This window comes from Mus caroli, unplaced genomic scaffold, assembly GCF_978045245.1.
Source record: "Mus caroli unplaced genomic scaffold, Mus_caroli_1 scaffold_15, whole genome shotgun sequence".
Taxonomy (NCBI): domain Eukaryota; kingdom Metazoa; phylum Chordata; class Mammalia; order Rodentia; family Muridae; genus Mus; species Mus caroli.
Genome location: NW_028227270.1, coordinates 107,209,370 through 107,222,649, shown reverse-complemented (window position 1 = coordinate 107,222,649; position 13,280 = coordinate 107,209,370). Strand labels below are relative to the sequence as shown.

The following is a 13,280-nucleotide window of genomic DNA, read 5'->3' as shown; positions in this document are numbered from 1 at the left end:
AATTTCCATCGAAACCTCTGCATAATTCAAATCATTATCAGTAACAAAGTCTTCCTTATTCCTTCTAGGTTAGCCCATCGAGCCCCATTGAAAACATTGGACTGCATTCCAAATCCCAACATCCTCATTCTTCCAAACAAAAGCATGGTCAGGCCTATCACAGAAATACCCCAGTTCCTGTCTTAGTTAGGATTTTACTGCTGTGAACAGATATCATAGCCAAAGCAACTCTCTGAGCCATCTCTCCAGCCCTTATAAGGACAACATTTAATTGGGACTGGCATACAGGTTCAGAGGTTCAGTCCATTATCATCAAGGCGAGAATATGGTAGCATCCAGACAGGCATGGTGCAGGAGGAACTGAGAGTTCTACATCTTCATCTGAAGGCTGCTATCAGAATACTGATTTCTAGGCAGTTAGGACTAGGGTATCAAAGCCTGTGCCCGCAGTGACACACCTATTCCAGCAAGGCTACACCTCCTAACAGTGCTACTCCCTGGGCCAAACATATATAAACCATCACAGTGAGTATTGGTAATAGGAAGATGGCTAAAATATGCCAGTATGGTTCATTGAAGCTTGCAAGTGCACACTGTAGTGACCCAGTTGACTGACTCATCAGTAGATCTGTAATGGGCTCTTGTGGGTTCTTCATTTTCAAGATTTCTGCCTGATTGTGATGGATGTCATCAGGACCATACAGATTAGGGGCTTTGTTGTTCTTTTTTTTTTTTTTTTTTTACTTCTTAGGCTTATTTTGAATAATCAGTTTCGAGGTTAACTTCCCTTAGCCTTTAATATCCAAGGTTATTGCAAAGCCCAGCAAGTTGCCAGACTCTCAGGATAGATTACTTACTAAAATAGTCATTGCTCTTGGGGCGCTTGCCTGGGGTTGTGAGTTATTCCTGTCATTGTGGAGATCTTGTTCCCTGTGGGCCTGTGCCATTTAGCATAGCAGACGGAGAAATGCTCAGTTTGAATGAATAAATCAAGAGAATAAAACTGAGGCGATATGAATTTTCTACCCATATTACCTATTTACATGTCATGAGGACCTTATAATTTAAATATATTTCTTTCATAAAGGAAAACAAGTTCTGTGGAGGAAAAGTTGGAATTATTTTTAAATGAAAGGAAAGAAATGTGGTCTGTACTGGGTTATTTTCAATATGGTACATGTTTTGAAAAATGTATTTTGAAAATGTTCTTGATGTATCATACACATTATTTTCAGGTATGTGACTGCAGGTTAATATATTTTCACAAGTTGGGGCCTCTCAACCATTTAATTTTAAAAAGGAAATCTGTGGGATTGGGAAGCTAGCTCAGTTGGTAAAATGTTTGTCTTAAACTAAGCATGAGGATCTGAATTAGATCTCTAGTATCGACTTCCCAAAAGCCAGGCACGGTGATGCACAGTTGTTATCCCAGCACTTAGGAAGTAGAGGCAGAAGGATCCTGGGACTTACTGGCTACCCAGCCTAGATGAATCAGTAATGCCTCAAAAAATAAGGTGAACAGCATTTGAGGAATGAAATGTCCACAAAGTTCCTACTTTCCTAAAGTATTGAGTATGTATTTGCAGTGTGTCCTGGGTTTTGTTTTGTGTGGCTTTTTGTTTGGTTTTATTTTTTTGAGACAGGTTCTCCCTCCCTCCCCCATGCCTCTGCTCCTAGCCCCCTCTCTAGCTGTCCAAGAACTCACTATGTAAATCAGGCTGGCCTCAAACTCATAGAGACCCATCTGCCTCCGCCTCCCTGAGTGCTCAGGTTGTAGAAATGTGTCATCACGTCTGGCTCCAGTGTGCACTGTAAGAGACGTCCAGATCTCAGTCCTACAGCACTGAGGCAGAGTAGCTGTTATCTTGAGATCATTGTCAACATTCTCTTAAGTACCTTCCATTTCATTGTTACCATTGAAGAAGACATTTGTCACTTAAAATAGAGAAGAAATCTAATGTCATGTGCTCTAATTCAAACTCAGTGTTTAGTGAAGTTGGGCTTTTTCCTCCGGAGGGTATTGACTTCTATCATGACTTGTCCCTTAGTGTTTATGTCTTGGTTGTCCATCCTCCCCCTCCCTTCATGTCTCTAAATCCTGGAATCAAGCTAGGTTTCTTATGCTTGTTCCATACAACAGTGAGATGAGTATATAAAGTGAAACTAGAGAAAGGAGCTATAAGCTTGAGCGACTGACTACCTGGGTCCTTAAAGTACCCACCTGAAACTTTTATCCATTTATATGGGGAGTCTATTGGATGGGATTATGTGGGGAGTTGTGTGGTAGAATGTGTTTTTCTTAATCTGACTGCAGTGTATCTGGGAATAGAAGTTCTCTAGGAGGTCAAGATACACTCTGGATTCTTTGCAAGAAAAGGATGGATGCCTGCAAAGTAAAGCAGTTGAACAGAAGTGGCTTAGATGGGAGTGAGAAGCAGGGAGAAAGGACATCCAACAGAGGTGTACAGGACAATCAAAAAGCTGCAATCCTCAGGGCTGTCACATGCTGGTGCTTATCTTTGTATATATCTAGATGTTTAAACAAACCTACAGACCTCGTTTGGCAGCAATATGGATGGTTCATGGAGAAACTAGTAAAAATTTACAGTCTAAACAGAAACTAGATTTAGTGCCCAGAAAGTTATGAAAAATTTTTCATGAAGAAATCTGAGGCTTTCAGAGGTTAAATTATATGCAGTGTGCCCTATTTCTAAGTGATCTGCGTTGATTAGATACCACAAAGAAGGTACTATTTTGACTCAGGGATATTTGAATTATTCTGAAATTTTGTTTTTGTCTAGAAACTTTATTTTCTGATGTCAGATTAATGAAGGACAGGTTAAGTGTGACTTTTGCCTTTTGGTCTTTTACAGTTTTTTGTTTGTTTGTTTAGTTGGTTTGGTTTAGTTTGGCTTTGGTTTTTTGAAACAGGGTTTCTCTTGCATAGCTGCTGCTGTTCTGGAGCTCACTCTGTAGACCAGGCTGGCCTCAAACTCATAGAGATCCTCCTGCTTCTGCCTCTGAAGTTCTGGGATCAAAGGACAGTGATCACCATTTGGCCTTTTATAGATTTTTAATCTTTTTATTTTATTTTTTATTTTATTTTATGTGTATGAATACACTGTAGTTGCCTTCAGACACACCAGAAAGGGGCTTTGGATCACATTACAGATGGTTGTGAGCCACCATGTGGTTGCTAGGAATTGAATTCAGAACCTTTGGAAGAGCAGTCAGTGCTCTTAATCACTGAGCCATCTCTCCAGCCCCCAATTTTTAGTCTTTTAAAAAGACACTTTGAAACAGAAATTAAAAATTAGAATTTAAAAATTCTAGCTAGGCATGGTGTTTCACAGATGCAGTCTAGCATTTGGAGATAGAGGCAGGAGGATGGGGAGTTCAAGTTGAGTTTTTGACCAGCCCAGAACCATGACCTTATCTCAAACAAAAAGATTTTTTTCCTCTGTCAGTTTTTGCTTGATTCTGAAATAGAGACATATGGGAGGCAAATTGCTTACCTGAAGTAGTGCCTTATTTTAGCTATGGGACTGGGTGGTGATTACATTGCCTCTATTCTATCACTAGAGTATAGTTACTATTAATATCATTGTCAGATTTATACAAGAATTTCAATTTTATTCCAAATTTTACTCATTTAGAGTTAGTTCTAGCAATAGCTACAGCTTTTAATATATTGTTATGTGATTGAGAAAAATGTTTCTGTCTCTGAATTTTTAAAATATTTAATATTTAGGGCAAAGTACTGACTTCTCTTTATTGGCTTCTCATTTGCTCAGTAAGTACCTGTGTGTCATGGTGATGAACATTAAATCCTATTATTGGGCTTGGGATGTAGGTCAGTCTGTGGTAGCATAGCATGCACAGGTCCCCAGCACATCAAAAGAAAAGATAGCCTGGATGTAATGTTTACTATATTAATACCAGGTGTTCAAGACAATGGACAAGCCAAATTCTGTCTTTATAGAACTCATTTTGGTACAAGATTTGTGATAGAGCAATACAAATATCTCTTTAGGATTGAAATGTCTTTTTACAAGTACATTGAATACAATCTATTTTGTGGAAAATAAAGTTAGCTATATGAAAATTCTTAACAGTATTAAAATTGTTATTTAATATATTTTAAATTATAGTAAAAAAATCTAATTAATTTAATTAGTTCTTTGAGAAGGTATCAACATGTTTCTGTTGCATTTTAGACCTAATACCTAGAGCATACACCATATAAAAACATTGCATTTAATATGGTGAAGATCCCTGGCCCTCCGTAATTTACTTTTGAAAACATTTTGAGTCAATTCCCACCACTATAGAAAGATAAAATGGAATCCTTATTGTAATTTTTTATAAGCTTGTAGCTCTTAAGCTTAAAAGCTAGCAATAAAAAGAAAGGCATAGCCTCTCTTCTGTCTTATTTCTAAGAATGAATTTTTAAAACTGAAATAGAATACTCTCCATAGATAGTGCAGCTGTGGAAGGTGAGTTACATATATGACTTGCTACAGAACTCTTTTTTTCTTACTAGAATATTTATTCTGATTCATTCTTTAGAAAATGTGGTTTGTAATAAAGTTTTAGCTGACTAGAGTGTGTGTGTGTGTGTGTGTGTGTGTGAGAGAGAGAGAGCAATAGTGTCAGACATGGAGGTTCTTTGATTCGTCCCCCAAACTTAAAAACTGTTACTTATGTACTACTAGTTCTAAACTAGAACCTTTATACTCATTACCTCGGTTAATTCTTATATATTTATGAGAAATATTGTAGTCATTTTATATTTAAGGAAAACTGAGACACAAGCGGTTAAATAACTTAGTCAGCCAGGTATGGCTGTCCGTGCCTGTTATCCCAGTACTGGGATGATGAAAGCAGTAGGATTGGAAGTTCAAAGCTAGTCTTCACCACTGTAGGTGTTGAACGCCGGTCTGGACTATGTGGTAGAACCCTGTCTCAAAACACAACAACAACACCCAAAAAAAATCTCATAGTAAATACGTGAAGGATCTAGGATTCCAACTGTGGCCTAATTGATTTTCTTACTGCCTAATATTTGTTATTTATGCCATCTTGTCTTTTTTGTTTTTTTGTTTGTTTTTGGGTTTTTTTTTTTTTTTTTTTTTTTGAGACAGGGTTTCTCTGTGTAGCCCTGGCTGCCCTGAAACATCCTTGCGGTGCCCTTGGGTGCGCACCTCCAGGCAGTTCTGACCCTTGAGATGGCGCTGCAGGTGGTCCTTCTTGGCGAAAGCCTTGTGGCACAGGTGGCACTCATGGGGCCGGTCCCCAGTGTACAGGCCCATGTGGTTCTTGAGGTCGTAGCTATGCTGGAGGAGGGCTGGGCAGTGTGGGCACGAGTAGGGGCGTTCTCCTGTGTGCTTCCGCATGTGGATCTTCAGCTGGTCACTCCTGGTGAAGCAGATGCTGCAGACCCTACAGGCATAGCTAGGGCTTCTCACCAGTATGGGTCCTCATGTGTCGAGGCAGTTTATAGATTATCTTGTGACAGACTGGGCACTCTTGGGGCATCTGTGAATTGCGTTTTCGCACCAGCTTGTTTTGGCCATCCGGGCCTGGTGCCAGGGCGTCCTGATGCAGCGAACTTGGGTAAGCCATCAGGTTGGGATCGATGGGATCTTCATCGGAGCCCAGCTCCTGTGGTGATAGTGAGGGCTTATTACTTTGTGCTAGCCGGAAGGCTGGGGGATATACCATCCCCTCCTCTTCTTCCTCACCTTCAAAGACTTCAGAGTTCAGGGGGCCATCAACAGGTGAGGCGGCACCTGTGGGAGGACTGTAGCTACCTCCAAGCCCACTGCCCCCACTATTACCCACTCTACCAACCATCTCTTCTTTGTAGGTCAAGGGATGGGTGAGTACTGTGGGGGCCTCAGGGACCAGATGGTTTGCTCTGGCCCCTTTGGTTTGAAGAAAAGCTTTCCGGGGTTTGCAGCTGTGGCGGGCGACAGGTTGAGGTGGCGGTGGCGGCGGCAGTGGTAGGAGGAGCATCTGCGGAAGGCTGTCTTCACCATTGGGCACTCTGAGGTTGAGGCTGTGGTGGTGGCAGTGGGGAAAGCCTTCAGGTACTGTCGGGCTCGCTTACAGTCATCCTCATCTGGGCTGGGGACTTCCAGCCCACTGTCTTGTAGAAGCTCCATGCAAGCAGCAGTGACACACGGGATTTCCAGTAGCCGAGCAGCTTGGAGTACAGCCGGTATATTGGCGCTGCTGGTGGTCAGTATGGCTGTGTAAGCAAACTCAAGCAGGGCACCTAGGGCCTCAGGCCCTACAAAGTTCAGCTCACACACACTGGCCCCTGCTCCCCCAGAAGCCGTCCCACCACCTCCTGTTCCCATCACAGTCCCCCCTCCACCCTCCGTAAAGAGCTTCTTGAAGTAATGGCTACAGGCAGCCAGCACAGCCCTGTGGGTGTGATACTCAATACCCTGTGTCCTGATGGTGAGGTCGCACAGCTGGCCCAGCTGACGTTGCTCGTTCAGGCAGCTCAGGAGCTCGCTGCTGTGGTCTGGGAATGGAATTCCAATCAGGTCATCCTTAGGGCTCCCCATCTTCTCCTCTTAGCCGTCGGGTCTGCTCGATGGAGCTGCAGAGGCACAGGGTGTAGGAATAAGCGCGTCCCCCCACCAGGCTGGGGGGCTTGGGGCCCTGGTCCAGTCCTGTCCTCTCTCTCTTGCTTCCTACCCCACCTCCCCCCGCCCCTGCCACTCCCAACCTTCCCCCTCCCTCCAACCTTAGCAACCTTGAAAATCTTTCTTATGCTGGCATAGATGCATATATGTGAGATACCAAAAGCCTGTATACCAATATGTTAGTTGTACATACTTCTGGATGCTGAGTTTATGGGTTTTTAATTTTTCAAATAAAATTTAAAATTTTGTTTCTATTTATCTGTATATTTTACAAGCATAAGTGTGTTTTATTTGAAATAAACTTTTTATGAAATAAGCTGAGTTTACTGTAGTTGAGATGTCATGACTGACTTGGAATTTATCTTACTTATTTATAGATCAATCAGCCTTATTTCCTCACTGGAAATTTAGTCACTATGATGTGGTAGTTGGTGTGTTATCAGCTCGAAATAACCACGAACTTCGAAATGTGATAAGGAACACCTGGCTGAAGAATTTGCTGCAACATCCTACGTTAAGTCAACGGTGGGTTTTCTGAATTATTCCCTTACCTGGTTCAAGAATTGAAAAAGAACAAAACCCCCTTAGTTTAACTAAGATTTATTATTGCAATCATGTACTAAGGAAAGCTATCAGTTCCTTCTCAGCATGAGAATCTCTTAAGGCTACAGTGAGAGAGAAAGACACAGGACTATGGTGGAAAGAAACTGGGACTTTTCCAGAGAACATCCTCTTGTGGTTATATTAAACTGTCATTTTCTTGATTGGCTGTTGAGGTAAATTGCAGTTGGGAATTTTCTTGTCACTAATAGTGAACATTTATAGATTTCCTATCTTCTTCATGGCAGCTTCCATTCCTCTTCCTGATAGCTTTCCTTAGTACATGATTGCAATAATAAATCTTATAAGCTAACAAGGAAGGGCCTCAGAACCATCTCCAGAGCTTGAGTTCCTATTGCCTTTCCTGTCGTGCCCAGTCAGAGCATGCCAGCCACTACTCAGACCAGGATCATGGTGTTATCTTTTCCTTTCTTTCACTTCCCACATACCCACTCACATCTTGTTTGTGCAGCTTGTGGGTCACACTCGGATTCAGACTTCTCACACCCTTTACCACTGCCTACCGTATCCACACTGTCTTCTCACACCCTTTACCACTGCCTACCGTATCCACACTGTCGTCTTCACCTGTCGTTTGGATTATTGCAGAAGATCCTCCATATGGATTGCTTGCTTTTCCATTAGACACATTCCATTATTCCATATTCGGTTTTCCATATAGCTGCCAGACCAGAATGATCCTCTTAAGATTAGTCAAATTTTGTTAACTTTTTATTCATAACTCTCCATTGATGTGTGTGTGTGTGTGATGAGTATAATTTCACTCATCACTCCCTCACTCATGCACACACTTGCCTATATCCATTGTCTTTTCTGATCTTAGAATAAAGTCCTATCAGGAGTTTAAGGTCTTCCTCAGCTTATAGTGAGTTTGAGGCCACTCTAGGCTACATGATGCGTGTCTCTAAATAAATATAATAAAAATTCCAAATTATTGTAGTCATTCAATCAAGTCTACATTTTCTTCTATATAATCACTTCACTGTGTTTCCCTCATACTCCTAGGATTGTTTTTTTTTGTTTGTTTGTTTTTGTTTTTTTTAATGAATACAAAATAAAGGTGGTTTTTATAATAACATTTTAATTTTTCATTATATTTGCTCACTTATCCTCACCGTCTCATCCTTCCTATGATGAGTCCCTCCCTCTAAAGAGTCTACCCTTCTGTTTTCACAACACACATACAAAGTCTGTCTTCAGCTGTGAGAAAAACATATGATACCGTCTTTGCCACTCCCTACCCCCTTTTCCCCCACCTCCGGTACACTACACGAGCTCTTGCTTCAGAGCCTTTGCTCTTGCTTTGACCGCTCTTTCACTACATGTCTCCATGGTAGCATTCCTTCAAGTCTCTGGTAGATTCTTCCCTAGCTGACAGTCTGGGATTAGATAGCACTCCACTTCTCCATCCCTGGCTTCCCTGCTTGACTTTATTGTTAGATGTATCACCAGCTGGCATGTGTAATACATCTATAAGTCACTCATCATTCCCCACTAGGAGGTGGGCTCTTTGATTTTATCTCCTGGTAGATTCCCCAGTATCTCTAACCTAACTTGGCCAAGAATAAAATAGATATTCAACAACAATTGAGTGAATGCCTTGGAACTAAAGATAACGAGTATAATTTATACCAGAAATTCATTTGCCTTTGAAGCAGTTACTTAAATGAAATAAACTTGTGGTTTGTTTTCTGAAAATAATGGATTATCTATATAAAAACAGATTCAAGACCAAAAGTAATTTTCTAGGTCATAGTAGTTATATGAATTTAGTAAGGTTATTAAGATAAATAAAAAAGATGAGTATCATTTAGTTAGCATATTCATGGCCAGTAGTAAAAGACAGTGCCTTCTGTGGTTATGGAATTCTTTGATATCTTGTGTTTTACCAAAGGAGTCAAACATGTTATTTATATTATGAGGACTGTGTTTGATTTCAAACCTCTGTAATAGGCTGTAGTTTATCACTTTAATGTATCCTAAGCAGGTAGTGCACTGTGTGTGTTAGAACACAAAGGTGCAACTGGAGTCTAGGGGACTTGAAGTTTAGTACAAATAGGTAGGTTGATAGTACAGTATAGGGTACAGTGGAGATAAATGTAAAATAGCCTGGAATAGTTTGGAGAGCTGGTTCAGCAGTTAAGAATACTTGCTGCTCTTCCAGAGAAACCTGAGGTCTGATTTCCCACACCTTCATCTGGTGCCTTGCAACCTCCTGGAATTCCAGCTCAAAGATATCAACTCCCTTTTCTAGCCTTTACGGGCACACTCATAGGCAGTGCAGGCAGGCAGACAGAAGATGATAAAATCAGTCTTTTTAAATAACCCGAGTGCTTAAGAACATCAGTCACATGTAACCTGGGGTTCTGGGAGGTGAGTGCTGGAGCAGAGGCAAAGCCTAGGAAGGCAGAAAACAAGAGGACACAATAAAAGTGGGGAAAGGAAAGGAGGAAAGGCCTGTGTCTGTGAGAGGTCAGCAGTCTCCTGCATAGCTCATGGCAAGCAGGTGTGTAGGAGCAGCCTTGTCCAGAAAAGAACTTTGAGGGGTGTGACTACTTCGTAGTGACTCATCAGAATCTGTAGAGGGAACAGGAGGTGTCTGACTTGAGAGTTGTGCAATCCTCTGGCAATGTGCTAAGTATGACGAGAAGAGAAAAAAAGCTCAGCTAAGGGTGCTTGAGCTCAGGTACCCTCAGGCTATGGTGTACTCTGTAAATGTTTATTGAATGACTCCCTGAAAAAAAAGTGTATTCATATGTACCTAGGTTTATCACAATTTTATTGACATAAAGACTTATAGCACATAATTGATAGTTAATAACATGTAGTACTCTGTAAAATTAGTAAATTCTATTTGGTCAGTTAATTTTCATAAAATGCTTCTATTTTTCCAGAATATTAAATTTGTAGTAAATTTATGGGTGTAATCACTAACGCCATATAGCTGTGAAGTAAATATTTTAGGTTAAAGAATAAGACTTAAGTCTGGAGAGAGAGCTCAATAGGCACCTACTTGCTATTCTAGAGAACCCAGGATCAGTTCTAAGCGCCCTCATGGCAGTTCACAACTGTCTGTAATTCCAGTCCCAGGGGACCCACTACCTTCTTTTGACTTCATGGGAACTACATTGCATGTGGCACCCAGATGTTCATGCAGGCAAAATACCCATACACATAAAAATCATGTTCAAATTTTTTTCTGCTAAGATATGTCAGTACTTTATTCTTAGTCAGTGAAGTCAGTGACTTCTTTGTTGGATCATCTAATAGTTTTTGGACATTGAAAACCTATTCAGCCGGATGTGGTGGCACACGCCTTTAATCCTAGCACTTGGGAGGCAGAGGCAGGTAGAGAAAAAGAAAACCTATTTATATTTTTTTAGTACTGTTCAGAAAGTAAAGGCTGGCAATGTGTTATATGTAGGCTTAATCTGCACTAATATACATTTTCTCATAGTCTAGAGAAACAGTGATACAAGAAATCGAGTCCTTATTCTTTATCAATTTCTGTAGTTTAGATATTTTCACAAAGGCCAATTTCAAGCATCTTCTGTGATGTAATTGGGCACAGAATGGTAAAGAGATACATCATGACTGTTCTATCAAATAGAGAAAAGTGTCAGTAACCTTAGTGAGAAACCCAGAAAGTGGAGAACTTAGTGCTTCCGTGTTTTAAATAGATTTAGTTGTTTCTGTAAATTAATAAAGACTGTACTTAACCATTTACAAAGTTTGTTGAAAATTTGACAACTGGTTCTCTTAGCTAGCACTTTAGAACTCAGCTCCTTGTGGGTAATCTAGATGATAATGCCAAAAAACTTGAGGACTGATTACTTGGAAGTTGTGTTGACACTAGATGTTCAAGTTTAAGAATCATTCTTGGACCAGTTACAGCCTTAGGAATAAATAAGTGCTGCCAGAGGACAGAGAGTAAGAAGAACGAGCAGAGCAAAGAGGGATGAAGGGCAATAGGTAACCTGAGTAACAGATCACAAGGCAACCAGTGACACAAGGTTTGAGAACGGTAGGGACCGCCTCCTACAGAAACAGTAGTCTAGTGAGGGAAAAGGAGAATTGTAAATGCAGCTTCTGAGAAGTTGATGTTACCGTGATCTGCTGTTAGCTAACATGAGCATTTGATGGTAGCCAGGCTAAGTAAGCATTTACCCCTGCTGTAGTATACAGAAGAGAGCTCGTATAATGACACTCAGTAGTTAGCAGTCCTTGGGTTGCATGCCCTCTCCTTTTGTTAGTTAGGCCAGAAAAATAAAGTTATAAATCAGCCTTCATAAATGCTAGGGCCTCAAAGGTCTGAAATGAGCGTGAGGTCTATTAATGACTTTAATGCCAACCCACCTTTCAGTGTGCTTGTGAAGTTCATAATCGGTGCCCGTGGCTGTGAAGTGCCTGTGGAAGACAGGGAGGATGCTTACTCCTGCCGACTGCTCAACATCACCAATCCAGGTGCGTTGTCCTCTAGGCTGCAAGTAAAAGGTACTACATTTTATGGGAGAGTCTAGTTTTAATCACCAAAATATTTGTCATCAAAATGTATGTTCCAGCCTTTCTGACAGACTTATTAGGGAGTCTCTGAGATTATTAACTGACACAGATTTTCAGGGTTGTTCTTCAGGAAGACTTAGTGCATCTGAAAAATGAGATTACTCTTTGTATTATTAGTCAGGGTTCTCTAAAGTCACAGCACTCATGGATCGTCTCTAGAGTAAGGGAATTTGTTATGATGACTTACCGTCTGTAGTCCAGCTTCCCAACCATGGTCATCTGTGAATGGGAAGTCCAAGAATCTAGTAGTTGCTCAGTCCCACAGGCGAGTTGTTTCAGCTGCCCTTCTGGAGAAGTAGCTTCCAGCACATGTGCTGGCAAGTCAGTGCAAGAAGAGTGAATCTCCTTTCTTCCAGTGTCCTTATGTAGGTCTCCAGCAGAAGGTGTGGCCCAGATTAAAGGTGCGAACCACCACGCTTTGATCTGGTGCTTGTTTTTCCCAGGCTGACCTTGAACTCAGAGATCCTTTGCCTTAGTTTCCTGGGATTAAAGGTGTGTACTCTCTTGCTTGAGCCTAAACTTTTCATAGCCACAAGATCTCCTTGCCAAGATCCAGGTCAGAAACTTGTATGTCCCAGCCTCAAGATCTGGATCACAGGTGAACCCTCCAATTCTGGATTGTAGTTCATTCCACATATAGTCAAGTTGACAACCCAGGAATAGCCATTACATTCAGAGATTGCTGAATTTTGAACTTTTGGAAAACTGGTGAATTTACCAGTTAATTTAAAATAGCCATAATATGTATATTGTGAGTTGACATTGATTTTTGAATTATTGCTAAAAGCCAGGAATCCCAGCAGTAAGGAACCTGAAATGGGAAGATCACTTCTACATTAATTAATTAACTTATTTATTAACTTAAAAAGTTAAAAGTCATGAAGTATTGACTAAGCTTCTGCAAAAGAAACAGGTTTGAAATGTAAAAAAATACTTTATTGCCAGTCAGTGGTGTCTCACACCTTTAATCCTAGCACTTGGGAGGCAGAGGTAGGTGGATCTTTGTGAGTTTGAGGACAGCCAGGGCTACACAGAGAAACCCTGTTTCAAAAAACAAACAAAAAATTATATTCCTTAGAATTAAGTTTGTGGAATGTGGGTGAGGATGCATAGGCTGATGCTAATGAGGTCATTCTGTTGGCAGGGAGGCTGTTATCACTGAATTAGCATTCCTGTTATGTTCAGCTGCAGTTCTAAAGGAGGTTTTCCAAATCTCTGTTCAGTGTACTGGGCCTGGAGTCTGGTATTTTAAAGTTTGTCAGGCCTTCATAGTTGTGTATATCTCCCTTTTGATAATATGCAGATGCGGGCTGTGAATCTGGCTCTAAAGCCAGCTCTGCCACATTCTATTAAAAAAAAAAGTATCTATCCCATGGGGACTTGTAGGTCCTGGGACTCCATAGATACTTACTAAAGAACCTGACTTTTTCATAGGTT

The 13,280-nt window shown here is 40.9% G+C and overlaps 1 protein-coding gene and 1 pseudogene across 1 annotated transcript in view; one reads left to right on the top strand and one right to left on the bottom strand.

Annotated features, from left to right (window-relative positions):
• Nucleotides 1–13,280, top strand: part of B3galnt2 (beta-1,3-N-acetylgalactosaminyltransferase 2) — a 41,735-nt gene that overhangs the window by 4,839 nt on the left and 23,616 nt on the right. The window contains exons 2-3 of the mRNA XM_021179958.3: nucleotides 7,037–7,184; nucleotides 11,644–11,744. Of these exons, the coding sequence (XP_021035617.1) occupies nucleotides 7,037–7,184; nucleotides 11,644–11,744 (249 nt within the window). The remainder of the gene's footprint in view (nucleotides 1–7,036; nucleotides 7,185–11,643; nucleotides 11,745–13,280) is intronic.
• On the bottom strand, nucleotides 3,464–6,578 carry LOC110307856 (zinc finger and BTB domain-containing protein 7B pseudogene; annotated as a pseudogene).